General features: G+C 37.9%; 4 protein-coding genes, 1 long non-coding RNA gene and 1 pseudogene across 7 annotated transcripts; 3 read left to right on the top strand and 3 right to left on the bottom strand.

Moving 5' to 3' along the window:
- Positions 1-197: 197 nt before the first annotated feature.
- On the bottom strand, positions 198-11,536 carry LOC148743276 (uncharacterized). Its single transcript, XR_015988718.1, has 3 exons — positions 7,225-11,536; positions 5,977-6,125; positions 198-1,199 (listed from the first exon to the last, which is right to left on the bottom strand). It is a non-coding gene; the product is annotated as an uncharacterized LOC148743276 (long non-coding RNA).
- Positions 3,891-5,898, bottom strand: LOC111333424 (uncharacterized). Its single transcript, XM_088725292.1, is given in 5 exon segments — positions 3,891-3,916; positions 3,919-3,936; positions 3,939-4,186; positions 4,230-4,278; positions 4,947-5,898. Coding segments are annotated over 5 exon segments (735 nt in total). The 5' UTR covers positions 5,341-5,898.
- Positions 11,537-11,656: 120 nt separating the features above from the next.
- Positions 11,657-15,093, top strand: LOC111333421 (uncharacterized; annotated as a pseudogene). Its single transcript, XR_015988713.1, has 2 exons — positions 11,657-13,785; positions 14,054-15,093. The product of XR_015988713.1 is annotated as an uncharacterized LOC111333421 (transcript).
- A 2,910-nt stretch (positions 15,094-18,003) lies between these two features.
- LOC148743275 (uncharacterized) lies at positions 18,004-18,513 on the top strand. Its single transcript, XM_088725268.1, has 2 exons — positions 18,004-18,211; positions 18,283-18,513. The coding sequence occupies exons 1-2, from the start codon at positions 18,066-18,068 to the stop codon at positions 18,464-18,466; spliced, it is 330 nt and encodes a 109-aa protein (XP_088581394.1). The 5' UTR covers positions 18,004-18,065; the 3' UTR covers positions 18,467-18,513.
- On the top strand, positions 18,337-21,625 carry LOC111333389 (uncharacterized). The gene is made up of 2 exons (XM_022938938.2): positions 18,337-19,214; positions 19,454-21,625. The coding sequence occupies exons 1-2, from the start codon at positions 18,715-18,717 to the stop codon at positions 20,736-20,738; spliced, it is 1,785 nt and encodes a 594-aa protein (XP_022794673.2). The 5' UTR covers positions 18,337-18,714; the 3' UTR covers positions 20,739-21,625.
- LOC111333420 (uncharacterized) lies at positions 21,224-27,003 on the bottom strand. 2 transcript variants are annotated; one of them, XM_022938985.2, is made up of 5 exons: positions 26,237-27,003; positions 25,533-26,003; positions 24,177-25,034; positions 23,432-23,728; positions 21,224-23,138 (listed from the first exon to the last, which is right to left on the bottom strand). In XM_022938985.2, exons 1-5 carry the CDS (start codon positions 26,801-26,803, stop codon positions 21,960-21,962), a joined length of 3,372 nt encoding a protein of 1,123 aa, XP_022794720.2. In that variant the 5' UTR covers positions 26,804-27,003; the 3' UTR covers positions 21,224-21,959. The 2 variants fall into 2 exon arrangements, with proteins under 2 accessions (XP_022794720.2, XP_088581377.1); XM_088725251.1 differs by having other exon boundaries at positions 24,822-25,034.
- Positions 27,004-27,886: the final 883 nt, after the last annotated feature.

The following is a 27,886-nucleotide window of genomic DNA, read 5'->3' as shown; positions in this document are numbered from 1 at the left end:
TCCAAATATCAAAGGTCTCTTGCTTACTCTGCGTTGTGATATTTTGCTGTTGTTACAAGTAAATGGTTAAGGTTCTTGATAATTTGAAACTGAACAGAAACTGATGGTTCAAGTTCTTGGTGGTTGAAAAAAAAAATAGTACTGACTATCACCTCAAAATGAAATGCAAACGAGACAAACAAAGTAACAGAAAAACATTGTTTACTGAATTGAATTTTATTATAAACGCAAAAGAAAAAAAAGAAAAAATAAATGTGTCACTAATCAGAAAGGGCCTCCACAAATACACTCTACGCCTCCTTCAGCGCCCCATTCAAATCGAGTGCAATTTCAAGATGTTTCATCGTCAAGCCGATTTTGTTCAAAAAGGAAGGTACCCGATGTACCACTGCAATAATGAACAAATGAATTCATCGCTTTCTATTTTGCTTTTGTCTAATTTCAAATTAACTTTCCTCCCTTTAATTTGTCTCTCTTGAACGAATCGGTAAAAAGTCCCAGAAGAAGTTTGTGATGAGGTTAAAACCAGGCAGTGGCTGGCGCACCGTTTTTTCTTTCCACGATGGTCGGTTGCTATGTAGATTCCTCCCGTTGCTATCTTACAGGTTACGTGACGACGCGTTCACGGCTTGAGCAGATTTAAGCGACAAGCTAAAGGGCTTTTTTTCAGTCGTTTTTCCCTTTTATTTTTGGATTGGATAAAGCTTATCAACCTTCTTGTTTTTTTTTTTTTTTTTATATTGAATGGCTATGGCCCTTCACTTATTGCAGAAGAAAGAAAAATCAGGCTTTTCGACGGACTTCTCCACGAAACGGGTTTACAGAAGGCTAACGACGGGTTTACAGAAGCCAACACGTCAACGTAACCGTTGTGATTTCGGTATTTCTAGAGTCCTGGGACTGAGAGAACATTTTTTACTCAGGGGGCTCCACTGTTAAGGTAAACGCAGAACAAAAAGAAAATATACCCAAAATACCTGTCCTCCTCCCTAAAAAGTATAATTTTGACCGTCTAGTTACCCAGCATGCCATAAGTCGAAAGTTGAAAGTGAACTTTGATCAAAAAGGCGTCGTTTTCGCCGATTTCTTCGGAGGAATCTAGGTAAGAAAATTTCCTCGATTTTCTCTGTTGATCAGTTTAGGCCGCCATCTTGAATTTCCTTAGGCTCAATCTTGAGTGTTTGATTTCATCTGTAGCCCTGAAGGAGACCGTAAATTGTTAACAGCGGCAAGATAAATGGAAATTGATGATGATGATGATGATGATGATGATAATAATAATAATAATAATAATAATAATAATAATAATGCGGCATTTATTTAGCGCTATTTCTATCACTATCCAATAGCGCTGTACACTATTTTTATACACTGCACCGATAAAATTATAAATCCATAAAAATCTCTAAAACCAGAGTAGAAGAAACTAGCTAATAAGGTAGTCTGTAATAATGAGAGTAAAAACTTTAAAACTTATAATGAAATTAACTAATTTACTAGCCAATTAACTAGCTCACTAACTAATCAACTGATTAACTAACCAACTATCTAGCGGCCTAACTAACTACTTAAATAATTAAATTACTCACTAAGCAATAGTCTAATTATAAAATTTGTTTAAAAGGTATGTCTTTATACTGGTCTTAAAATGTGATAGCGAGCCGCTCACTCTTATGTTGTTTGGAAGAGAGTTCCATAGAGTCGGTGCTACAAAAGAGAAACACCTATGACCATAACTTGCTAGCTTAACAGATGGTACTTTAAGTAAGTTTTTAGAGGAGGACCTCAGATTTCTGGTTGCTACATAAGGCTTCAACAGTTCAGTGATGTAACTAGGGGCCTGGCCGTTGAGCGCTTTGTAGGTCAGAAGTGGTATCTTGTAATCTATGCGCTGGCTAACTGGGAGCCAGTGCAGCTGCTTTAAGATAGGTTTGATGTGGTCGCACTTTCTTGTACGAGTGACGACACGAGCTGCGGCATTCTGGACATTTTGTAAGCGATCTATCAGGAATTTGGGCAGTCCGTATATAGTAGCGAGTTGGTGTTATCTAGCTTAGATGTAATGAATGCATTACATCTTAGATGTAATGTTTGATGTAATTTAATTGGTTCCTGCACCCCCAGCCTGTCTGAAAAACTCGCTGATAACATTTATCTTCAGAATGTGCTCCCTAATCCTGACAAACACGAGGAAAGGGAGTCTGACCTTATGCTTAATTCTCCATGCTCAGAATATTATGAAACTTCTAAATTAGTTACTCAATTCATCTTACAGCTCTAGGGATAGTCTTAGTATATTCCACCGTAATATTAGAAGCCTATCAAAAAATCTACCTATCTTAGAGGATTGGCTATACTCTTTAGAAAAAAAACTTGTCTTAATAGCCATTTCAGAAACAAAGCTGGGCCCGGTTGTTCAAAAGAGAGTAAGTCTAAACCCAGGGTTAAATCGGCCTAACCCTGGGTTACATTTTAAGCGGAGGTTAGTTGCGTTGTTCAACGGAAGGTTAACACTAACCTCGGGTTAAACGATGGGTTAAATTTAACCCACCGAGCGAGCAGGGTTAAATTGTTAACCTCCGGTTAAATCAGGGATAAAAATTAAAATGGCACACTTGTTATCTTGCGATTTCCGCAGAAGGCGAAGACGAGAAAGGAGATTTAGAGCCGGAACTCAACGTGAGATCGGCGATTTCACAGAGGAAGAGCTGCGTGCTCGATACCGCTTTCGACGAGAGTCTATTTTATTTATTAGCAATCTTGTTGCCGGTGATATCAGTCGCAACACTCGACGGAATCATGTCTTACCGCCGCTCCATCAAGTTTTAATTGCTCTCAGGTTTTACGCCAGTGGAAGTCTCCCACAAGTTACTGGCGACACCTTCGGTGTATATAAGTCCACCGTTTCCAGAGTAATTACCGATGTGTCCCGGGCTTTAATCGTGAAACAGCCCCACTTTATCAAGTGGCCTTCGAGGAACGACGAACGTGCCACAATTTAAAACGAACTTTACCTTCGCGGAGGATTTCCTTGTGTAATTGGATGCGTTGACGGAACCCACGTCAAAGCGCCCTCATAACACGAAAATAATTATGTCAACAGGAAAGGTTTTCATTTCATCAATGTGCAAGGTGTCTGCAACCATGAAGGTGAATAGACTTTCTGCTTACGCAAAACGCGCAACAGTTTTACGAGATAATTCGAACACGAACGAAAAATGTATGTATATGTTGGTATCTCTAACCTCAACAAAAATGTTTAATTTGAAGGAATGTTCACCAATGTCGTTGCCCGCTGGCCAGGAAGTACTCACGATAGTCACGTGTTCCGCACAAGTAACATTTGCACTTATTTGCAAAACAAGAATGCCAAAAAAGAAATCAACCAAGTACAATCTGAGGAAAGAGACAAGTCACCATCCTAAAATAAACACTGATAGGTTCAAAAACACGTTTGTTAATCGCTTAATTTTTAAACATAATCTAGTCTTATAATTTTTATCTTGATTTTCTCTGTAATTTATATATATACCTTCTTTTAATGTTGTAACATAGGATATGTGATTATTTATCTTATGACTTAATAAAGATTCAATTCAATTCAATTCAACCATCGTTCCCTCGACGATGGCGTCCTTCTGGGGGACAGTGGGTACGCTTGCAGCCCATTCTTGATGACGCCATACATAAGAGCACGAAGTGCAGCGCAAGAAGCCTTCAATGACGCTCACGCCAAAACAAGAGTGACAGATTATGGCTGCATTTCCAAACTTTTTCAGCCTAAAAAAAGTCAAGATATGGTTAAGAAAGGCGCAAGAAGGCGCAATGTGTTTTGAGCGAGTGCAAAGAATTGTTTTGTGATAAAGATGCTTTGGGGAGAGGTACACCTTTTAAGGGCTTACGGACTTAAATTTATGGAAACTTGGTAACCAGGACTGAAGATACCTTTTGTTCCAAAAGGGAGACTTCTAATTCAAGTTTCCCTTTTTTTAACTTTATATTTTCCTGCTTGGCAATTAGAGCTTTGTATTGCTTCTCAAGAATGTCTTCTTGGGTAATCTTTCTCTTATTTTTTTTGCTTTGATTTTCTGCTTTTTGAACATTAACCACTTTGACTTGAGGTTTCGGTCCATCCTGTACAGCTTCCTGCAATTGTTCAAGCAAACTGTTGTTAACCTCCACTGTGCTGAGGCAGCTGAACAAGTAGCAACCACCAGATGATCTGTGACTTGGTTGCTACTTGTTCAGCTGCCTCAGTGGGTAGGTTTGCTTCAGGGCCTAAAAAACAAAAATTCCATCCCCAAATATTAGAGATAAAAACTAACCTTTTGTTTCAACTAATTAATTTCATATCATTACAAGATTCAACATGCAGTAAGTGTTTACCTAATATTAAAAGGCGGAAAAGGTTTTTTAAAAAAGTAAAAAAACCAAACATTTTTGGTACTAAGCAATCTTCAGATGACCCTGGAGATGGCTTAGGCTTAATTTTTTAAAATCTTTATAGCCTTGTAAATAGTAGTCATTTTAAAAATTCTAGCCAATATTATGAACATTTACCATTGAGACAGTTAAAGCAGTTTGTTCTTGCCTTTAGCATGTTTAAAAAATCAAATTATGTTAGAGAAATTGCTGCTCTGTTTCAAGAGCGTTATTTTTCTGGGAAGCTTTGGGAGACACAAAAAATAGCAAGCTCAACAACAAATTAAAATGTCTTGGTACAAAGCTTCGCCAGGTTCCAGAATATTATGCGCGTCGTTGGTTGCGTGACATTGTGTATACACAACCAGTTATCATATAAACAATACCAGCCGCTGCTGTAGCTGTTGTTCATGTCGAAAATTTATCTTGGTATTTGTAAACAATACTTAAAATAGATCATTCTTAAAGAAACAAGTACTTACTTTCAGGTTTAAAGTGATAAAAGGATATTTTAAAATCCTTACCTGTGGACTCGAAACCCTCGAGGCCGATGAAAGAAGGTCTTTCCTTAAAAATGTCAATAACTTTGGCTGTTAATGCCAACGGTATCTTCGGAGCTTGCCCTCCACCAGTTTTCTTATGCTCCTTTGCCATTTCACTAAATTCTTTCTTTGCCTGCGACTGCAAGTTTCGCCACTTCTCGCGAACTTCGGCTGTTGTCCGCATTGCCACACAAATAGCGTTTACAGCATCGGCGATTTTTTTCCACATTTCATTTTTTTTCTGATTGGTGACGCTGTTGATAAACTTGCTTTGTATCAGCGAAAGGTTTTGTTCGACTTTTTCCGTCAAAACGGCAATTTCTGAAGCGCTAAAATTTTGTTTTCGAGCTATGAGTGAGATAGCTGAGGAAGCCATTTTGCAGAGCTCGCAACTTGCTCACCATGGCAACATTATACGAATAGTTTATTATGGGACGCTAACCGCGGGTTAAACGCGCTTAACCAGAGGTTAGCTAACCTGTCCTCTAACCGCGCTTCGAACAACGCAATTTTAACAGCGAGTTAACAAACTCACGGTTAGGAAATTTAATCTCCGGTTAGGCCTAACCAGAGGTTAGTTTAACCTGTCTTTTGAACAACTGGGCCCTGAACAGCAGATCTATAATCAACATTGATATACCCCTGTACCATTTTTTCCATACTGACTCCGAAACAGCTGCCGGGGGGTGCTGCTCTTTACATTAACAACAATCTTAAAACCATACATAGGGCAGATATAAAGTTTACCATGCCTCTAGTTGAGTCCTACTGGATAGAAATTATTACCAGCAATAACAAACCAAATATTATTATAGGATGCATATATAGACATCCTTTAGCTAATGTACCAGATTTTGCACATGAACTAAAAAACATAATTGAAACCTTAAGCAATAGGAAACAACATGTCTATATAACAGGAGATGGAAATAAATTTCCTAAAGTACAATGAACATGCTAACACTCAAGATTATCTTAATATGCTGCAGTCTAATAATTTTCTCCCACTCACCACTAAGCCCAGTAGATTCACAGATCACTCTTCTACCTTGATCGATCATATTTATACTAATACTCCCATTCAATACACCACTTCTGGTAGAGCTCTGGCTGACATATCTGACCATCTGCCTGTTTTCTGCATCTGTAATATATTCACTTCTAAAAACAAGCAGATAACACATTATAGAGATTACAGTAGTTTTTGCAAAGAGCAATATTTAGCTGAGCTCAGCCAAGTTAACTGGCCAGATTTATATTCCACCTTCACTGATCTTCATGAGATAACTAATGCATGTATAAACAAAGTGAAATATATTGTCAATAAGCATGCCCTTTAAAAAAAATAACCAATTCTAAAATAAACAATTCAACAAACCTTGGTTAACAGAAGGGCTTTTAAAATCAATTAAAAGGAAACAAAAGATGTATAAATCGCATTTTCTCAGAAAGAATTCAAGAAAGATAAAAGAGTACAAACAATACTCCAATCTACTTAACAAAATAAAGGCCAAAGCAAAAGATAAGTATTATAACAAATATTTTTAGCTATACAAAGAAATCTGAAAGAGACATAGAAGCTTATTGGTACGATCATTAAAAGGAAAACCAAAGCTTAATCAAATAATTTGGATATATCAACAAAGTTGAAATGGTAAATTGGCCACCGTAATGATTGCCGTAATGATTAGCTTTTGTAATCATTACGGTGGCCAATTTACCATTTCAACTTTGTTGATATATCCAAATTATTTCGTTACTCCCAACGACGCAGCCCCAAACAGTTTCCTTAGAAACTATCAGCCTTTATTCAAAGCTTAATCAAATTACCCTTCTTTGGCATTGCTCACCAATTTAATCAGCACTTCACTACTATTGGTCCTGATCTTGCTAGTGTAATTAATCCTACTTACGACGACCCCACTAAATAAGTACGCAATAGCCCCACAAATAGCTTCTACTTATCAGTTGTCACTGAAGACTATGCGGCTAGGCTATTTTCAAATCTAAATGAAAGAAAGGCTTCATTAGATATTCTTAATAAGTTAATAAAACTTGCTAGTCGTGAATTATCTAAACCTTTCACATACATTTACAATCAGTCAATCATACAAGGTATTGTACCTAATGTACTTAAAGTCTAAAGAGTAACTCCAATATTCAAATCTGGGGATGCAACAGATCCTGCAAATTATAGACCCATAGCAGTTTTATCACTATTTAGTAAAATCCTAGAAAAAATTATTAATGATCAACTCACCTCATTTCTAGACAAATACAATATCTTGTTCAAATACCAGTTTGGGTTTAGAAAAGACTATTTCACTGAGCTTACTATTTTAGAAATAACTGACACTCTTAAAACCTCAATTGATAACAATGTCATGACATGCGGGGTCTTTCTAGATTTCTCCAAAGCCTTTGATACTGTCATCCACGAGATACTGCTAAGGAAATTACATCAGCATGGAGTACGTGGAAAAGCTTTAGATTGGTTCACAAGTTACCTTACTAATAGAACTCAATATGTGAAACTAGGTAATGTTGAATCGAATTATCTTCAGATTGTTTGTGGAATTCCTCAGGGATCAACCCTCGGACCACTATTATTTCTTGTTTACATGAACGATCTTGCCAACTCTTCAAATATGCTTTCCTTTCGACTTTTTGCTGATGCTAATATTTTCTACGCCACTAAAACATCAAAAGACCTTGAGGCAGTTATGAACTCAGAACTTCAGAAAGTAATTAGCTACTGTAACCTCAATAAACTGTCTATTAACATGAAGAAAACAAACTCTATGATGATAACATCTCCACAGAAGCCAACTATACACAATATTAATATTTCAAACATTGATCGTAAAGCTAGTATCAAATATTTAGGCATTTATTTAGATGAGCATTTGAATTGGAAAACTCAAATAGCACATGTACAAAGCAAACTGACAAAAAACCTTGGAATCTTCTACCAACTGCGGAATTACCTAAATTTAAAGATGCTAAGACAACTGTATTATGCACTTACTTACCCTTATCTTAATTATGGTGCAATGTGTTGGGGCAACACTTATCAGACTAATTTAAAGAAGATCAGTACTAAACAAAATAAATGCATCCGAAGTATCTTTTTTGCAAAAACAAACAGGAACCCTCTTCCCCTTACTACCAAATCCTTGATATTTGAAAGTGTTGTGAGATTCAAAATCTGCTTACTTGCATTCAAACTATATAACAATCCAACAACTATTCCTGCAATTTTCCATACTTTTTTTAATACCTATAACAGATGTCCACTCCTATAACACCAGACAATCAGCCAAACTTAACTTCTACCGACCACAAGTCAGAACAAACATAGGCAAATTTACTTTTAAGTACTCTGCTTCTGTTATATGGGAAACTGTCCCCTTGGCATTGAAAAAAATAAAAACATTTAACAGGTTTAAGAAACTTTATATGGTCCACCTGATCTCTCATCAATCATATAATATCTGATATCTGTTTAGTGATCAAATATATAGTATGTAACAATACATATGAAAACAACTATAGTAATAACAGTTAATAATTAACAACTATTCACCAAAGTGGAGATGGTTAGTGGTGGATATTTACCGAGCCGCGAAGCGGCGAGGTAAATATCCACTGCTAACCACCGACACTGAGGTGAATAGTTGTTTTAGTATATACTAAAACAGTGAGATAATATACACCACCAAAAATTGATTTGAGTGATTCCTTGGCTTGTCATGGATACAAACTGGGATGCCAATTTTCCCGAGTTGCTCAGAGGTAAATAGCAAAGGATATTCGGAGTTTGACTAGCCAATCAGAGCGCGCCTTCAACGCTATCCACTGTTTTAGTATATACTAATAATAATTGTCCGCTTATATGTAGGTCTTTGTTGCTGCTGCTGCTGTTGTTGCTGATGATGCGTTGTTCTTTTCCTCTTCTTAGTCTCTGTCTCTGCGTTCGTCCATTGTTGTTGCTTGTTTGTCTGTATGTGTATCTGTTATTGTTGTTGTTTGTTTGTCTGTATGTATGATTGACTATCATTTATTCATTTAATTGCAGTTTTGGAATTGTTTTTATTTTAATGATGATTTCCAATCCTCGTTTATAGAAAGAGAACTACAAAAATCAAAAGGATAGAAAGAGACACTAGACAAAGAAATAAGTGAAGCAGAGGAGACACTGAAAGAACTAAAGGCGGCATATGAAAAAGTGAAAAAGCTGTTGGAGCAGAAGGATTATTCTCGAGGACGAAGGAGTGCTGTTCAGATGATTCAGTAATGATTACCAGTCAAGCACTAGATACAGGAAAAGGAAAGAAACTACAAACATATTAGAATTTATTCATGGGGGTTTTGAACCTTCAATGCATGGGCATGGGATTTTTTGGCTACCAATTCAAGCAATGAAAACATTTGCAAATTATAATCTGGCATCATATCTCGTACGCATGCTTCAGCCCATCTCCAGGAATAAATTCACGATCAAGGACTCTTTCAGTTTTGCGGACTGGGCCAAGACATAACAATAACAATGAAATCATGTGCTCGTTTGACGTTAGTTCTTTGTTCACAAACGTTCCGCTAGATGAAACAATACAAATTTGTCTAGACAAATTGTATGCTATCTCCGATCCCCCAACAATGCCCCGCTCAGTCTTAAAAGTTCTACTTGAGTTTGCCGCAAAGAAGAGCAGCTTCATATTTAATGGTCAATACTACGACCAAATTGGTCCTATTTTGGCCAACATCTTTATTTGTCATTTTCAAGAGAAATGGGTCCTTAGCAACAACGCTCCCCCTTCAGTTTGGTTTCGATACGTCGACGATACCTTCACCTTATTCGACAATAACAACACAGCAACCCAGTTTCTTCACTACCTCAATAAATGTCACGCAAATATCAAATTCACCGTTGAATTTGAAGAGAACCATGGCGAACAATTTGATACATCATGGCCGTCGCGCATGCGAATCGTGTTACTCTGTGGACTTACATTATGTTTCAGCGCGTATGAAATTACAAAGAAAACAGTGAAAACTGGACTTACCGTAGTCAAACCCTTGCTTTCATAATTTTATAACTAAAATTTTTTTCAGGTTCCCAAATCTAATTCAAAAGAAGAAGATGTCCCCTTGCCTTTGAGCAATATTGTTTACAAAAAAGTTGATGAATGGACGGTTCCCAAAGCTTTTGAGATTTTCTCCAGTTCCTGAGAAAATCTGCCATACTTCTACTCTAATTTCCGTTAAATTTGTCCGAACGTGGTGACGTAAAACGTTTCAGATGAGTTCTCTGTTGCTCATGTAAGATGTCCCCAGATCGGAATGTCTTGTTCGAAGGCTAAAGTCGAGTTCTACGCTAAAAACGTCCCCTAAAAACTGGAATTGACGGTTCCTAAACCCCCTAAAAAAGGGTTAAAATCTTCCTCTCGAACTAGGTGAGTTCATCCGCAGCTGTCACTTTCACCCGCTCGCTCAGACACCCTTCGTGCAACCATGCTGAATTCAGCCTCATTTCGTCCACCATTTTAAAAAGTCTCTTCTAACTACGTAACCTCTTCTCCTGTTTTCTGAGTTGCAAAACAATAGATTTTCGCGGGTTTCTTTAAAATGTCGGACGAAACAAGTTTGTGATCATGAATATGCAAGAGAAGTTAAGTTCATTCAACCGGAACTTAGATATGCGGCTAAAGCGTTAGAGACGAAACCAATATTCGCCCTGGAAATACCCTATCCATTGCTAAGGGAATGGCACAAAATGATCACTGAGGACACCTCTGAGTAAACCTCACAAGGTTCGCCCGGCCTACAGCTTGTGTCAGTTTATGTTGCTCTGTTAGAAGGGGCAGTTAGGGACCATGCATTGTTCTTCACTGAGGACACCACCACGAGACATGAGATGAACCAAACATTGGCCAAAAGAGCTGGTTCAGTGGCAAATCTCTACAGGACAACAAAAGGTAGAGCAAGAGAGGCCTTAAATGACAGGGTCAAGAAGTCAGTCCACATTTTTGAGGGCCAGGTAAAATCCTCTCAGGATCTCCACAGGAAAATAATTACATTACATTAGCGAAATCAATGAAAGGAGAGCGAAATCAATGAATGGAGAACTAAAAACAAGAACATTGAACAGGAAAAAGAGGAGTTATTCAAAGAAATGACTCAGACTATTGAGGAGAAGGATAGAGTTATTAGTTACCTACAAAACACAAATAAGCAATTGGAAGAATATTTGGTTTATCTGGAAAAATTATCTATTAATGCTGAATTCAAAGGGAAGCCAGTTTCTTCCAGTCAAAACAAAGCAAGAAAATTAAAAAACTTTCTCACTAGGGCTGAAACTGCTCTTAGGTTCAGCAAATATTTTGAATTAGACATTAAAAGGATTTTGGTAAAGGAGAGTGACTCAGGTGTGAAACACACCTTATCCATTAAGAAAATTTTGCCTTGTGATTTGGCAGGACCAAATGAGCAAGCAACCACCCTGAAGTACAATTCCCTCTCTGAGGAAGAAAAAAAGCAAGTCGAAGAAATACTCTTCCTCTTGGACAAGTTTTGTGTGGGTGATTCTTTTGTCCATGAACTTACTATGGTCACAGATGGACTTCCAAAGTCATATCTGATTCAGCAATGCAGAGCTAATTTATATAAGCTATGCCACATAGACAGCCTACTAGGAAAAGCACCTGAGGCAAAAGTTAGTGCTGTTAAGGAGCTTATCAAGGAGCATGTAGTAGAGTACCTGAGAGAAAACCCAGCAACTGAAAAAATCCAAATCAATATAAATGGTGATGGGGCTCGTATGACTCGGAATTCCAGCTTTGTATTGTTGTCCTTTTCAATTTTACAGACAGGTCATCAAGTTATGACAGCCAAAGGAAACAGAACTCTTGCTATCCTTAATGGGAAAGAAGACTATACCTCTCTCAAAGAGTCCTTTGGAAACATTTTTAGTGAAATTAACTGTATCATTACAGAAGCTAAAGTCACTGTTGGCCATACTGAAATCAAAACAGAATTTTTCCTTGGTGGTGACTACAAATTCATTCTTATCATGTTAGGTTTAAATGGAGCAACAGCTAACTACGCATGTGCATGGTGTAAGTTCCACAAGGATGACAGATGGAACACAGATGAACATTTCACTTAATTCAATTCAAAGCCACTATCAAGGTCTTTACAGTAAATGAGAGAAATATGAAAAAAATCAAGGATAATTATGGCTGCTGTAAGGAACCCTTTCTGCACATTGAGTTGGACCATATTATTGTTGATAAACTTCACCTCTTTTTAAGAATAACTGATGTGTCAACTTCCAATTTAATAACAGAAGTTATTGATTGGGATATTGAGGAGAGTATTCTAAACACCAGCAACAAACAGGGACACCTAAATAAGTTGATTAACAGCATAAGGTCTTGTGGAGTATCTTTCAATATTTGGAAAAGAACGAATGCAGATGGCAAAGAAAGTTCTGTTCACGACTGGACAAGTCTCATGGGAAACGATAAGAAAGCACTGCTGTATCACCTTTCAGAGAAAATGACTGTTTTCTTGAGGCCTGAAACTGCTGAAAAGATCATAAAAATATGGGTGACCTTCGCAGCCCTGTACAAAAGGTCTCAGTAACTGGCAACCAAATACCAGCCCCACAGAGTTTTGGTTGAAAGAAAAACAATGGGTGAATGATTTTATCTCTCTTGCAGGATTAAAGCAAGGTTATGAACGAAAAAGAGTTACCCCATACATGCATATAATGGTTTCCCACATCCCATGGTTTTTTCAAATGTACAAAGCAGTCAAACTATTCACAGGGCAAGGAGTAGAAAAAAACAATGATGTTGCAAGGTCCATTGTTTTAAGGAAATCAAACAAGTGGGACTCGGTTGGTGACGTTCTCCGTCAAGAGTCACGTCAATGGCATCTACGAAAAAGGGAACGGGAGCCCAGATGCTATCAGAAACACAAAACAGAGTACTGGGAGGAGGACATATTCCAAAAAAAGAAAAAAAAATTCACCCCCAGAAGTTACTACTCCATCTCAATCTGATCTGCATGTTGGCTAAAGTGCTGTTGCATCTCAAACTCAATCTACTGGGCCTTTGAGCTCAATTGACTTTACAAAAATGAGATTGCCTCAGCTTAAGGAAAATTAAAGAAACGAGGAATTAAAAACATTTCTAAGAAAACAAAACACCAGTTTGTACAATTATTGAAGGGCATTACTGACAAAGAAAACCAGTCAGCCTCTATTTAATAAGAAATGACATTTCCATTAGATGCAGATTATAAAAGTTGCATAGCATATAGCATTTGGCCTGGATATGAAGACATGGCCAGAAATCCAAGACAGCCAGCGGTTTGAAATGGGGGCACACAAATCCAGACAAATTCTTACTGCACATGCGCTCTACTATCCGATTACGGTGAGTAGAATGATTCATGCATAATGGCAGACGGAGTGAGAAGTTCGAGCCGAAATACCCGCGGTTTGTTTCGGCAAATGCAGAAAATATCCTCTGCTGATCTTGTATGGGGACATCAGAATCTCAAGAAAAAGAAAACTACTGCCTCCAAGGACTATTTTCCCGTTGAGAGGCTCGTGTCGAAGAGGACCACACGATCGACGGTGAGTAAATAATTATTATATTAGCCTTGTGGTGTTATTATATTACCCTTGTGGTGCATATTTAAGGCCTTTTACCTTCCACTTCCAGACCCAATTTTTAATCAAGTGGAAAGGCTTTAGCGCCTTCTTTAATAGTTGGGAGGATGAAGAAAACCTCACTACCGATCTAATCAGGTATTTTGGTTCTTATCTTTACAGAGAACATACAATATTTCATACTGTAATGTAAGTAAGAAGACAAAAATGAACTCAGAAACTGCAAGTTTATCATAAGCTAAGATTGATTCCAGGAATAGTAATTTCTCCTTTCTGCCCTTTGTAATAATTTTTATATCACTCTACAATAACGATGTAGTATTGCAACATTGTTTATTTATAATGAATAACGTCTGTGAAACCCTGTTAACTTATCCTGGTTTTCTTTTTCTTTCTCTTACAACAGATCCTACAACAAGCCAAACATAAGCCAGGAAAGGCTTATTCAAAACATTGATGCCCTTAGGGCATCAATTCTTGCCAAATTGAAAAATAAAAATAGGGGCAATTTTATTTTAGATTTTAATTATGATTGTTCAAGGTTTTTGTTTCATGGAAAGGGGAGGGAAGCTAGGCAGAAAGGGCATATTTTATTAGAAAAAACTGATTTTGATAGGTGCAAATTTCCTGAAAACTGGGATGTTGTGTGTGACAGTAATGGGGATGGGGTTCGGGTAAAATATCCTATTAAAGTGAGGCTATTTCTTTTTAAGTCACCCAAAAACCTTTTCTGTAGTACAGGGAAAGCTTCAAGAAGATCAACGAATGCTTATTGAGAAGCTTTCCCTGGACTTCAGCCGACAGCCATGTACCTTTGTACCATAGGTTAGTGCTTTTTAATTCAACCCTTTTCCCCAATTACTATTTGTTCGATTTTTCTTTTTTTGGGGGGGAATTGAAAGGAGACCAGCAGAAGTCACAATTACTGAATGTGTTGTATACTTGATCCTTTGGCCTTTGTTTTTCTCTTGTTTGCATTATATTCTTTTGTTTGTTGTAGTTCGTCTTTGTTTTTTTTAATTTTTCACTTTTTGTTGTTTGGCACTCCTTTAACCCTTTTTTGAAGTTAACCATTGGGAGTAAAAGGGTTCTCTAGAATCAATGGCAATTCAAAGCAGACACTTATGGAAGGTTGATAGACTTTCTTTCATTTTAGGTTAGTTTCTTTGCTATAATTTACAAATGTAGTTATTACACATGATGTTTATTGACCAGTACCAAAGAATGGTCCACTAGGTCTTGCTGAAAGTTAGTTTTCTTCTTAAGATTCTATCAGGCAAAGTTATCATTTTCTTTAATACCTTCCAGAGTGTCTGCTTTGGATTGACAGCTTATTATATTTAAAGTGTCTTACATTTTTAAATTCTATGTAGTGTAAAAGCTTTTGAATTTTTGATAGTTTCATGAGCTGCCACTGCACTGAGCTGACTGCCTTGGATGTGTACTTTCCTGTGCACAAATTTCCTTTAGTTGTTTAATGAGTTCAGCTTTTTTTTTATGACTGAATCCTTTGCCATTTTTCTGCTTAAGTTCATTTTTTAATTCCTTTACTGACATTTTTTCAAAGTCAGGTTCGGTTAGGCTAGTGGGCTGAGAAGTATGCAATTCAGGGTCAGCTTCACTTGATTGTTGATTACCTTGGCTCTTGCGTTTGTTTTGTCTTTTTTCTCTGATTTCCTCATCCCAATAAGGGACCGGTCATTATTTATCGCCTGGGGGGGGTCGGAGTATTTTTGTTGTCACATCGAAGCATTTACCTGATCCCCCCGTAGAGTATCTGGTTTTTTAGAGATCCCCCCTTATCGGTAGTGGAAAGTTTCATGATCCCCCCCCCCTTTTCTCCCAGCCACCGCCAAATAACTTTTTGAATATGCAAGTGATATTTTAATAGTGGTACTTACGTCTCATGGACCTTGAACCACAACGGTAAATATTTGCTCGTCAGATACGAACTGAATTGTCGAGGAAGTGCCAATCTCAGGCTGTTCATCCAAATCCACGAAAACATAGTCATCGTCGCTCTCTGCCTCTCCACTTTAAGGTCGTTTGCAAGTGATGAGCTCAAATATTTCCAGGAAGCTCAAGAGCGAGTGAAGGCCATACACCAAGAGCTGCAGAAAGCCTCCAATGCGCTCACGACCACCCTCATGAGCTTGAAGAGAAAGTTCCCATCTCCCATGGGGAACAACGGCCAATCCCGAAGAAAAAAAGAAAACAAGAGAAAAGTGAAAAAAATCAAGGAGAAAAGGTTGCATCAGCGAGCAGCACTTCTCCTAGAAAAACTTACCTCAAAAGAGGTAGCTAAAGAGGTTTTCGATTCACTCGAAAAGAATACTTACAAATGTGTCTCAAGTATTAATGCAGGATTCACTGCGAGATTTGTCAAGCGTCTCCACCTGGATCCTCTGCTATGGCTTTTGGAAAGAGGCGTGTTTGAAACAGAGCTGGCACGCAATTTGAAAGTGGTAGTGGCCAGAATGAACGAAGAGAATAGCAGTAATGGTGCTGAAAAAGGGTCAAGTTCGGGCGAGGATTCAGATGAATCTGACGAGGAGACTGTGCAAGAGCCAGTGGAGAGGGCTGCCGAAGATTCTGACACGGAAGCGGAACAAGATACAGCCTCACCAAAATAAACACTTTTTTAGTTGTTTTTTTCATTCGGCCGCGTATTAAAATAATGAAAGTTTATGATTTTAGATTACGATTCTCTATAAAACAAACTGAAACGTTATGAAACAATTTTGAGCAATTGTAAGTATTCCATTCTCAAAATCTTGATTACCTTTCTAATTTAGATCGTGCCTGAATAAAAACGTGTATGTTAGACTACGATAGTGATTCTTTTTTACAAAATGGAGGGTCTGTAAAAGGGTTTGGGTTTTGTGTCTGGGCTAGAATAGAGTTTATATAATACAAAATACAACTGAACGTGGTCTTGAATATATGGTTGGGGGAGTCCCAGCGGCAAATCCTACCAAAGTATTTACAAATGCAATCACCCGGGGTCCTGGCGCGACCTAAAATTCCTTTTTTTTTGGTCTGATCCCCCCCATTATGCTTGTCAATTACGGCTGATCCCCCCTAAAGGTCTTCAAAAAACCATGTGATCCCCCCCTAAATACTCCGACCCCCCCCAGGCGATAAATAATGACCGGTCCCTAAGTGGGTTTTCTTTTAACGTATGAGTGCACCTCCCTCTCACGACTGTGTAACACCCATTGCTCTTGTCGCAGGACATCCCCGGCTGAATCCCATTTGTTACATTTTCGGAGGATCACACAACGTGCCACATCATTGTTTCTCTCCACCCCTTGGCCTGTGAAGATTTTGACATTTTTGTACTTATCTGAAAATTTGGGAATGTGGGACACCATGATGTGCATATAAGGTGTGATTCTGCTTCGCTCGTAGCCCTCCCTTTTGCCATTGAACTCGAAAAAATTGCTGATCCACCCCTTAGCTTGAGAGAAGAAAGCATTGGGCTCTTTGTCTGGAGCCCAGTTGTTTACAATTCGATAGAGATGTCCAAAACCCTTTCCAAACCTTAACAACTGCATCTGAAGTTTGGGGGCGCAAGCAGCTTTTCAACTTGTTTGGCAGTGTCTCTAACATAATTCTTTTGTCAGTTCCTAAGAGACTGGTCCAGCATGGCCAGAAATCCGAGACAGCATGTCCGCCGAGCAGGCGCATTGATACCGAATACAATCTTAGAATACAAACGCGTAATTCAAGCCGTTACAAAGAAAACAGTGAGATTTTGAGTTACCTCGGATTATTCTCCGTTATTACATCCCTTTGGAAGCTTCAGCCCAAGGTCCAAAAATCTTAAAACAAAGTTAACATCTCGTACAACCTGAGCAATCACGTTGTTGATATTTTCGTGGTGGTTAAACCGGTTCCCAAATCCGATCTTTCTCAGCGCAAAAATGCTTGAAATCCGCCATATGTCCTCTCTATTATCTCGCCGAGTTCCCATTTTCGCGAAAATATCAACTGGTCTCATGAGGGTTTCGGTATCCTTCCAAATATCCGCTTGCTTTGTTTACACCTGAAACTTCACTTTAAAGTGCAAATGACAAGTTTTTTTTTTCCATGAATTTTCTTAGTTTATAGTCTTTGGTTCACGCCTGAAATATTTAGATTTGTTCTGTAAAGAAATTTAATATACTTTTTTCCCTTCAAAACTGCGCTAGTTTCGGCCATTATCTTACCGGAGCCTGGTAATGAATATTTGTAAGTTAATTTATGCGTGATGTCATATGGTGTACCTATCCTAAGAATACTAAAACGAATCGAACATGTCCAGAGGAAACCTCCAGAGTTTTAGTGATTCAGACGAATCCTGTAACGAATCCGACAACTCAGAATCTTCAAGCTCATCATCTCGTGCAGAATTAGGCAATTCCGAAGAAGAAAATATGGTAGAGGAGCCATATCAAGACGAACCGCTAGCCAGCGATAGCGATCAAGATCTAGAAGACGGAGACGAAGAAACAGACGTCGATGGCCTTCGACCATCTACTTTAGAGGCTCGATTTGAAGGCCAGATTAACGTTAACGAATGGTAAGAGCCTTATGTCATAGTTTTTATGGAGTATATTACAATGATCTCTAAGCGATTCTCGATGTTTATAGGTGCAAATGTCAACACTGTCATGGCGAAGCTTTGGAGGGCGCAATGGAGTTTCGTTACCCTGGTCCCAGAGGCTTTACTTACTCTTTCGTCTCTGTGGTTTTACGAGCCGCGAAGCGGCGAGAAAATTTGACGAGCCGCGAAGCGGTGAGAAGTAAGCGAAAGCCTCTGGTTGGAGACGGTTAATTTACTGATCTCACCGCGCCAATCAAATTAAAGATTTCACAAATTTGTTCTGGCTCATTGATTGGTCAATTTTTCACCTCGCCTGTGATTGGTTTAAAAGAGTTTGTCATAGGGGTGAGGGGTTAGGGAGTTTTTACTTCCATTTGACTTTTGACCAGGGTAGGGATGGGTTTTTTTTTTTCAAGTTTGTCACTCTGAGCCAACATTTGTTGTATTTTCAAGTATTCTGCATTTTCTAAAATTTCTTCATGAATCAATTCGTTTCGGAGGCTGTTTTCGGAGAGATAGTGTCTATAGCTCTCGAATACCGCTTTCAGAACATCCAAGCCCTGTCAGAAGAGCAAAAGAAAGCACTTCACGGCCTCATTAACAGGAAAGACGTCTTCGCCATATTGCCAACAGGACATGGAAAGTCATTGATTTTTCAGCTTCTGCCTGATCTTTGCCGTCAGTTGTCAGTAAGAGGATATTCTTATCCAACGAATCCAATAATTATGGTCATTTGTCCTCTTAAATCATTGATAGAATCGCACATTCGCGAACTACAAAGCTATGGTCTAACAGCGGCGGCTGTGAGCGGCGACGAAGTCAATGATGATGCCATTCTTCGAGGAGAGTATTCGTTTGTGTTTGGCAGTCCCGAAAGCTTTCTTCAAAATGAGAAGTGGAGGCAGATGCTGCTTAGCAAAGACTACCAAAGCAGACTGTTAACGTTTGTTACAGACGAAGCCCACGTCGTACCGAAATGGTAGGTACACTATAAAACTTAGTCTTGTCATTTCTGGTATATATGTTGATGGAACACGGGTGAATATTTCATGAGATATTTGTGTTATTTTTGTATACAACGAGTGTTTGAATGAATACCTGAACTATTAATAATTATGATTACATTCACGAATGCGCAAATGCAAATCCATCATAGTGCTGCCTTGCTTCATTTCACAAAATTCTCTAAAACTTCCTATAACATTTAACTTGTTTCAGGGGATTTGACAAAGCACAGAAAGCTGCCTTTAGGAAATGCTTTTCAAGAATTGGCGAATTGCGATCCCTTGGACCTAATGGTACTCCAATGCTATCTTTGACTGCGACAGCAAAGCTAGAAACTCAAACTGCTGTTATAAATGCACTTGCCTTGAGAGATGACTTTGAACTGATCTATGTAAGTCCATACAGGGCAAACATATACCTTACAAAGTTGATTGTTTCTACTAAGATTTGGAAAACCTTTGCATGGCTGATTGAAAGGCTAAGAGATCAAAAAAATGCACTAGAGAGGACAATTATCTATTGCAAGTCCATCAAGGATTGTGGGCAGTTATTTCAGTTGTTTAAATCAGAGCTTGGTGATGAAAGTTATTTCCCTCCTGGTTGTGAAAAAGAGTCCACAAATTTATTATTTGGAATGTTTCACCACAATACACTGGCTAAACAAAAGGAGAGAATTTTGAACTCTTTATATGAAAAAGATGGAGTGTGCAGAGTTGTTTTTGCCACAAATGCATTGGGTATGGGCGTCAACTTCCCCAATGTAAGGACGGTGATCAATTATGGACCTCCAAGAGAAGTAGAAGAATTTGTTCAGCAAATTGGAAGAGCAGGACGAGATGGCCAACCTGCTCTTGCTGTCCTACTTTATAATGGACACCATTTAAAGAAATGCGAGGATGCCATTTTGAGTTATTGTGACAATACTAAAACTTGTTTGAGAAAACAAATTGCATCAGAATTTCAACAAATTAATGAATTGACATTTGAATGTGGGTCTCATAAGTGTTGTGTTAACTGTCACAGTGATTGCAACTGCGAAGAGAAATGCCCAATACCAATTCCATCATTTGTCAAAACAAATGGCACTGCAAGGCAAGATAGAAAGAAGAGGACTGTCTCAAAAGAGGACGGGAAGCTCTTGCAAGATCTCCTCATAGAAGAAATGCAAGCTGAGCAAAAAGGGCTCTGTACCTACCTTAACCCAGAATGTACAGCTGGTTTTAGCAAGTCTCTGGTGAAAGCTGTCCTTGAACACTGTAAATACATCTTTACTCTCGATGACATTGTAACTTATCTACCTGTGCTAAAGAAGTCCCATGCAGTTGTTATCCTACAAATGTTTGCAGAAATCTTTGAGGATGTAAGCTTTCAAGAAATTGACTTAGTACAGCAAGTGGAGCCAGACGTGCCTCAGGAAAGGTATGACCTTACATATGGAAAAACCTTTGATGAATCCCAGTCTAGTGGTACATCCGCAGGAGAGGAGAACTCAAATTGAAGATAGTACATTGCATTTACTATGAACAATATTATAATTAGCCAAACTAGACAAAAGCTCTACTTTCAACTTAGTTTATCATATTGTATAGAGTAGTAAAGTGATGAAATCATAAAATAAAACTTTGAGAATTTTCAAAATCTGCTTGCATATTCTGAAAGGGCATCATGTTCGATTTCCTCAAACAATTCAAGAATTTCGGACAAAAATCTTTTTGTGACGTCACACTTTACCACTCTATTGCTGTTTTTCACAGGCATGACATAACTACAAGTATTTTGCATATATCTCATTTCTATTATGCTTTCCACGCGGTAGAATATATTTTTCAGATGGAATTTAACTGTATAGAGAGAAGAGTATGATGCAAAACAACTATTGTTGATGTGATTCAAAATTGTCGGTGATATGGTCTTGTCTCATGAGGACAAAAAGATTCCAACCAAATAGCAATTAAATTAAAAAAACAAAACAAGACAAAAACAAAACAGCAAAACAATAACAACAACAATTAGTTTGAAGTTGTTGTTTTTTATTTTAAGCCATGTTTAAAACACATGACATACTGACCATTAGACTTTAGGATAAAGTTCTGTTAAAACATTAAGTATAGCTAGTTTTGTCTCTATAGACCCATGATGTTTAAGTTTTGTTATTTAACTAGACTGATTCAAGAGTTACAGTTTTACTTCTTTGAACTTGGGGGTACTCAACTACCCACGTATTTTTTGTCAACATGAGAGTGTCTTGACAATATAACAAAACCTTTTTAACTGTTAGAATATTATTCTTGTTGTACAGACAAAAGGGGCTTATAAACTATTACACAGTAACTATGCAGGTTGTAATGCATTCACATGTGGCAATAAATCTTTTCTGTAAACCTACCTATATAGAATTATGCAATAACAAATAATGTTCAACCATAAAAACATTCACAAGCAACCAGAACATTAATGCAAAACTCACGCTATTCATTTAATTTAATGCATTTGGAAGTTTTTGGTGTTTTAGCTGTTAAAGTTATACTGGTCTTGCTGAAGTAACCTCACCATAAACAAGTGCAATTCAATGAATGTCTATGCCTTTGGTATAAAAATACAAGGTCTTCATTAAATTATTTAAATAATTCCTTTGTTAAAGGTTGAAGAAAATCTACAGCTTTTGAAAACAATACTGAGGAAAAATCATCAAAAATCTTTAATCTGTTCAGCTTGCTCTTCAATTTCCTCTTTTGGACCACTGCTTCTTGTGCTCATTAATCCATTTGTTGAGTGTTTTGTAATTAAGGTTGTTCACCAGCGTTTTCTTAAATTCGGGAAAACATTGATAATGCCTGTGTTCCTCAGGCCTCCACTGGAACACCCTTCCTTTACTGTGGAGCTCATTAACAATGAGCTCAAAATCATTTTGAGATCGAGTGACTGTGTGCTTTCCAGATGGTCTCTTGCACAAAAGTTCATTATCAACTGTTCTCAATAGTTCTTCCACAGGTTTTACAGCATTACTACTTCTAGCAGCACATTCAGGGGTGAGGTTAACTCCAAGGTTGGCAAGCATCTCTTTGTGCAGGTGAACAATATGTTCCATTCGTAAATCCAAGGATATGTTCTTTCCTTTTCCTCCTTTATTATTTATGGTCCTGTTCCACACAAGGGAGTGAGCCTTTCTTGGAGACAGCATGGCATTGACATTTGCCAATAGCTGTAAAGCAGCCACTGCATACTTTGTATGGTTGTAGCACTTGTATATCAACATTAAAAACTTCCAGCACCGTAATGTTCTCTCACCATCTCCTTCCCTAACCGAATCATCAAAATTGTGAAGCAGTAATCCCAAACCCAATCGTGCACAAGCATAGTTGTAGATGCAGTCGTCTTTCTCTCTTATTGACTTGGAATCGTGTATTTCTGTTGTCTTTAATTCTGTTGGCTGTTCAAATTCAGGATGCTCTTTTTTTTCATGGCGATCAAGGCACTTCTTGTACACGTATGACTTGTTGCAGCATCGACACAAATACACTTTTTTCTGACGAGGTTGATTGGCTTGATGGACTTCTTGAAGTAGTTGGTCCAGCTCCTCTTTTTGCTTTGTCATAATGAATCTTTCCAGCATTTCTTTCATTTGCTTGTGCAGCCATATAATTCGAACTTCCTTTGTCGCATTTTCAACATAATTGGGGATGGTTATGTTGCAATTTAAGGATTCCATGTTGAAATGAGACATGATACCAGCCACAACAAATGCTTCTGTCTCAACTTTAACATAATCTTTACAGTAGTTAAAATTGTCAAGGACATTTGTTGTTTTTGCATTGATGTTATTGGTGACATTCATGTTCGAGCACATGCTGCCCACATCGTTGGCAGAGCCTGGATGATATAGTATATCATACATTATCTGGAACATAAAATTAATAAACATTGCCTTTAGCAGTAAAATGAAACCTTCATTTGTCTACTTGAAATTAAATATAACTTAAATATAACTACGAAATGAATACAATACTTTTACAAAATTATGGAAAAAAATAAATTTTACTTTTTCGAAATGTAAATTTTAATAGAAGCAAGTTTTTGGTTAATATTTAACCGGCAAACATTCGAGGGAATTTGATAAATACTATTAGAGCATGAGTACTCCAGAAGCCTTGAAGGCCATAACTTTCATGGCAGAGTTTGATTTCTATGTACCTGATACACAAGTCTGATGGCATGCCAGTCTTCTACTTTAGGGATAAGGCCCTCCAGTCTTTCAAACTCTGAATCACCGTCACTTCTGGCATACACAGAATTTCGGGCTCTTTCATCTGTGAGCTGGTCACCACCGAAGAAAATTTTCTCTGCGACCTCAGTTGCTAGGATGGTATCCCCATCTTCTGTGAGTTTTTCTTGTAATGTTACAGGAAGGAATTTTTCATGGATGGTTTGGATGATGTCAATCATTTCATCATTCAAGTTTTCATTCTTGAAAACAATACCAAGAGGTTCCTGAAATTCAATCAAATCAATCAACAATTTTGCTATACACAGTTGAGGGACTTTGGGTGTATTTATAAGAATATCGGAAGGGACTTTTGAAAAAAGATTGCATTACAGTAGATTTAATATCATATTTAACAAAATTTACTATACATTTTACTATTAACTTCTGATTAGACAAGAGCAAACGGTGATATCACAGTAGCATGTTACCGTGACATGATAAATGCAGTATCTGCAGCAGATACTGCATTTATCATATCAAGTTTCCAGTCTTTTTGATCCCAAAGCACTACCTTGAAAGAATTACAGCTATTTTATTGAATGGTTGTTTTATTTCCTTTTTACTTAGTTTATCCATTTATTTTTTGGTCTTATTTTATTGAACATTAATTCCCACATCTGTCTATCACCTCTCCCTGACAAACTTACAAGAGCTAAATATTACATTATGTACCTGAGTTGACTTTGTTTTTGCTTCTTTTGAGTACTGGTGAGGAATGTGGTTGATCTGGACATCTTTGAAACATTTCAGTGCAGGTAACTTTTCAATGCCAATTCGTGCACATAAGGGAATTAAGTCATGCAGAAATTTCTCATTATCAATTGATGATGGTAAAAACTCAATATTTTCCATTTCGAGGATATCTTTAATGGGCATATCATCCGGTAGGTCCAACCTAGTGATACGATCTTGAACAGCATTCATTGCAAACCAATGAATGCTTTTGTTCTTGTTTTCAGAGCTCATGTGTTTTACCTTTGCATACAAGTCAATATTGTCACCTATGATCTGATAACTCTTTGGCTTCTGACTTTCATGGATCTTTAGTACTTTATCAATCATAGATGTATCAATGTCACCATAGTTCAGGTCAGGGAACTCCTTCTCAATAAGTTCAAACATGTTATATATTGAGGTTTCAACACAGCCTTGCCTCATTAAGATTTCTTTCATATTGTCCTTGCCATCATTTACCATATCGATTTCAAGTTCCACATGCATGTTATTGTGATGAAGAGGATTATTATTGACACTGCTTGGTAAGTCAATGTCCATAGACATTGAAAGGGCTGGAAAGCACAAATTGAGGTCACTGACATCAGTGGTAACAAATCCCTGTGGTATACATTCCTCTGGCTTGTGGCAGTGCTTTCTTGCCTCTAATAATGCCTTTTTTATGTAAGCATGTCTCTCTAGATTTTCTTTCCAGTCTTTCAATTCTCTCCCAGATAACAGACCCATTTCATCCAGTTTGCTTAAAGTGCTAGAATGGCTAGCAGAGACATCCCACCTGTTGCTTCTGAGGAAACCCTGTTCAAAAGAAGTCATAATTATTAATACGATACTAATTAATTGCAGTCTTACTTAAGTCCAACTTAAGTAAAACCTTGCTTCATGAAGTTTTTTGGATAATTCAAGTCCAAATTTACTTTCATTTGAAATTAATAATAAAATTGTATTAATAATAATACTCATCAGTAACACTAGAGTGCAAACACTAAAACTGTTCAACAATTTGCACTATATTGTAGAAAATCATGCTGATGAAAAATACTTTATCAATTATTTAGTACTATGTTGCACACTTTTTAAGTGCTTGTGCTCTAAGAGAGAAAATAATGAAAACAACAACAACAACAAATGCAAAATTAATCTCATCAGCTAAAAACCAGCCTAGTCCCCAGGTTTATCCTGTTCCTCAATATTTTATTCTTTCACAGTCCCAGTGCTTCACGTGCTTCTCAGATAGGAATGCCCTAGGACTAGGCTGAGCTAACACTATATGTGACTTTGTAATTTATGTTGCACCTGCTTTTTAGCACCACTGTGCCAGAGGACCCCAACTGAATATCTGTAAGCATGAGCTGACATGCTTTGGCACCTGTGCTTCAAAAGGACTGAAGCAGCCATTGTCATTGCAGGTGCAGAGGACTTAACTTTTTTCTGTTTTTCAACACCCATAGCTGACTTAAGAAATGTGTGGAACACCGGTGTACGAAGTTGAAGCTCCTCTTCAAATTCCTTATCTGAAAACTTCATCAAACTATTGGGATCACATTTTCTCAGCATGGAGGGTTGTTTTGTACAGCAGATATTCTGGCATTCTTGGTCAATTTCCTTTTCAATTTTCTTGGCCAGTTCATTTTTTAGCTGGATTTTGCTCCAAATAGCATTTGCTGCATAATTGTATGAGCTGTCAGCCAGTTGTCGAATAATTTTAGCATCTGTAGCATCTTTGATAACTTTGATTACTTTCTTTGAAGGGTAGCTTAAATGGACCTGAAAAAAAAAATGGAATAGCTCATACTTAAAAAGGCAGAAATTAAAGACACTAAAAAAATCTATTTTGGCCTCCGTGAATAGTAATTTGGTCTTTTAAATTTAAGCTATCCCAATTAAAAAATTCCATTGCGTTTACCAAGAAGAAGGAAAATTTTAAAGAATACTACACCTAACCAGGAGCCCATTACTAATGGCTCCTGACTTAACTCGACAACGAGAATATTTCTCACCTCTGTTTTGCAAGTGTCAAGAATTGGTCCCTCTTCAATTCGCGTTACTCCTTCTATCGTTTCATGACTATTACTGGCAAAGTCATCCGTTTTTGGAAGTAATATTCTTCGAGCACTCGGTATACAATTCTTCTTGGACTCATTTGCAGGACCGAGCGGTTTTGGCCTCTTCTGACGTTCTACTGAAGCAGGAGAATTTCGGTTACATCGCTTTTGTCGGCCTTCGCCACCTTGAACACCTTTAGTAAGTTGTTCTTCGATGGAAGTTTTATGTTTGCCTCTAAAAGCTTCAATCTGTTTGCTCTGAAGCAGTACTTTCTCAACCTTCAAGAATTCTCGATAGCAACTTTGACAAAAATATTCTGAAAGGCTGTCGTGAGGCTGAACCTCCGCATCAAGAACGTCAGACAGTCGTTTGAGCAGATTTTCGTTACGCGATTTCGGTCCAAAAAGATGGATTCTTGGTCTTCCGCAAGCGATATTACTTCTGCAATGACGGCATATTTTCGATGGATGAGACCTAGCACTTTTTGAAGGAGTAGTATTATTTTGAATCGTATTTGACATTCGTCCGAGGATGTAAACACTGATCTGTCACATTCCTATGCAGCAGGTGTGTGTGTAATAACAAAACTGTGCTATCCCCCCTAAAGTAGTCTTAATGTTTAGACCTCCCCTCCCTAAGCATAAAGAAAGTCACGGGGGAAACTCTGTTTTGATTGGCTATTTGCTAACGGGATTAATTCTGTTTGATTGACAGGTTATTTTGCATGGAAGTGAGTTTCTAACCGTCTCCAACCAGAGGCTTTCGCTTACTTCTCACCGCTTCGCGGCTCGTCAAATTTTCTCGCCGCTTCGCGGCTCGTAAAACCACAGAGACGAAAGAGTAAGTAAAGCCTCTGGGACCAGGGTAGAGTTTCGTTGCTGTCATAAAGTAATAAATGCCATCGGTAAATTAGTGTTTGATGGTTCTATAGAGAATAGCGACCTTAAGATTCGAGGACGGGAGAATCTAGTACGAGTGCCGGAAACGAGATTTTACATCCGGTCATGCGTAGAATGTGCGATAAGCTCGTCATCTTCCCGTCGCGTTGCGTCTACTACGAGAGTTGAGGTGTTTTGCCGTAGTGGCTACTACGAAGGAAATTTTGTGTTAAATTCTGCTAGTTTTTGGATCTTTTAAAAGTTTTGTATAACCTTAAGTCTTTATATAATAATATTGTGTCTAAAAGTGCAGCCAAAATACACTTTTAACGCGAAAAAGTTACAAATATGGATAACGTGGCTGGTACGACAAGCAACCAGGTGCAGGACCAAGGCGGGAAGAAACCATCGCAGCGAAAATCTTCCTAAGTATTTACAATAGACGCTCAAATAGCGCATTTCAAAATGCCATTTCATCCTAGTATTGATCGTTTTAATACAATCCCTTGAGACATTACAAGGACAAAAGATTGGCACTCATGAGGTGCATTTAACTGCTGCGAACATTTAAAAGGATAAAATCTAAGAAGGATTCATTTTGGTTGACTACGTGATTTTTGTAAATGTTTACAGAATGCTATGGTCGGATGAGCATTGTATGCTTCTTTGCCGTGAAATCTTAGCTGTGGACCCGTTCACTGGCACAAGGAAGGGGTCGATCCAAAG

The sequence above is a fragment of the Stylophora pistillata genome, chromosome 1 (assembly GCF_964205215.1).
Source record: "Stylophora pistillata chromosome 1, jaStyPist1.2, whole genome shotgun sequence".
In the NCBI taxonomy this organism is placed as follows: Eukaryota; Metazoa; Cnidaria; class Anthozoa; order Scleractinia; family Pocilloporidae; genus Stylophora; species Stylophora pistillata.
The sequence above is the reverse complement of the archived record's forward strand: the minus strand, read 5'-3'. Positions and strand labels throughout refer to the sequence as shown.

Bases quoted from the DNA above. Each gene is read 5' to 3' on its own strand.
- LOC111333389 (XM_022938938.2), top strand. From the start codon at position 18,715: ATGAATCAATTCGTTTCGGAGGCTGTTTTCGGAGAGATAGTGTCTATA. The intron at 19,215-19,453 runs GTAGGTACACTA...AACTTGTTTCAG, and splicing joins GCCCACGTCGTACCGAAATG to GGGATTTGACAAAGCACAGA.
- LOC148743275 (XM_088725268.1), top strand. From the start codon at position 18,066: ATGGTAGAGGAGCCATATCAAGACGAACCGCTAGCCAGCGATAGCGAT. The intron at 18,212-18,282 runs GTAAGAGCCTTA...CGATGTTTATAG, and splicing joins CAGATTAACGTTAACGAATG to GTGCAAATGTCAACACTGTC.
- LOC111333420 (XM_022938985.2), bottom strand. From the start codon at position 26,803: ATGTCAAATACGATTCAAAATAATACTACTCCTTCAAAAAGTGCTAGG. The intron at 26,004-26,236 runs GTGAGAAATATT...TTTTTTTTTCAG, and splicing joins TTGACACTTGCAAAACAGAG to GTCCATTTAAGCTACCCTTC. The intron at 23,139-23,431 runs GTACATAGAAAT...TTTATGTTCCAG, and splicing joins CCATCAGACTTGTGTATCAG to ATAATGTATGATATACTATA.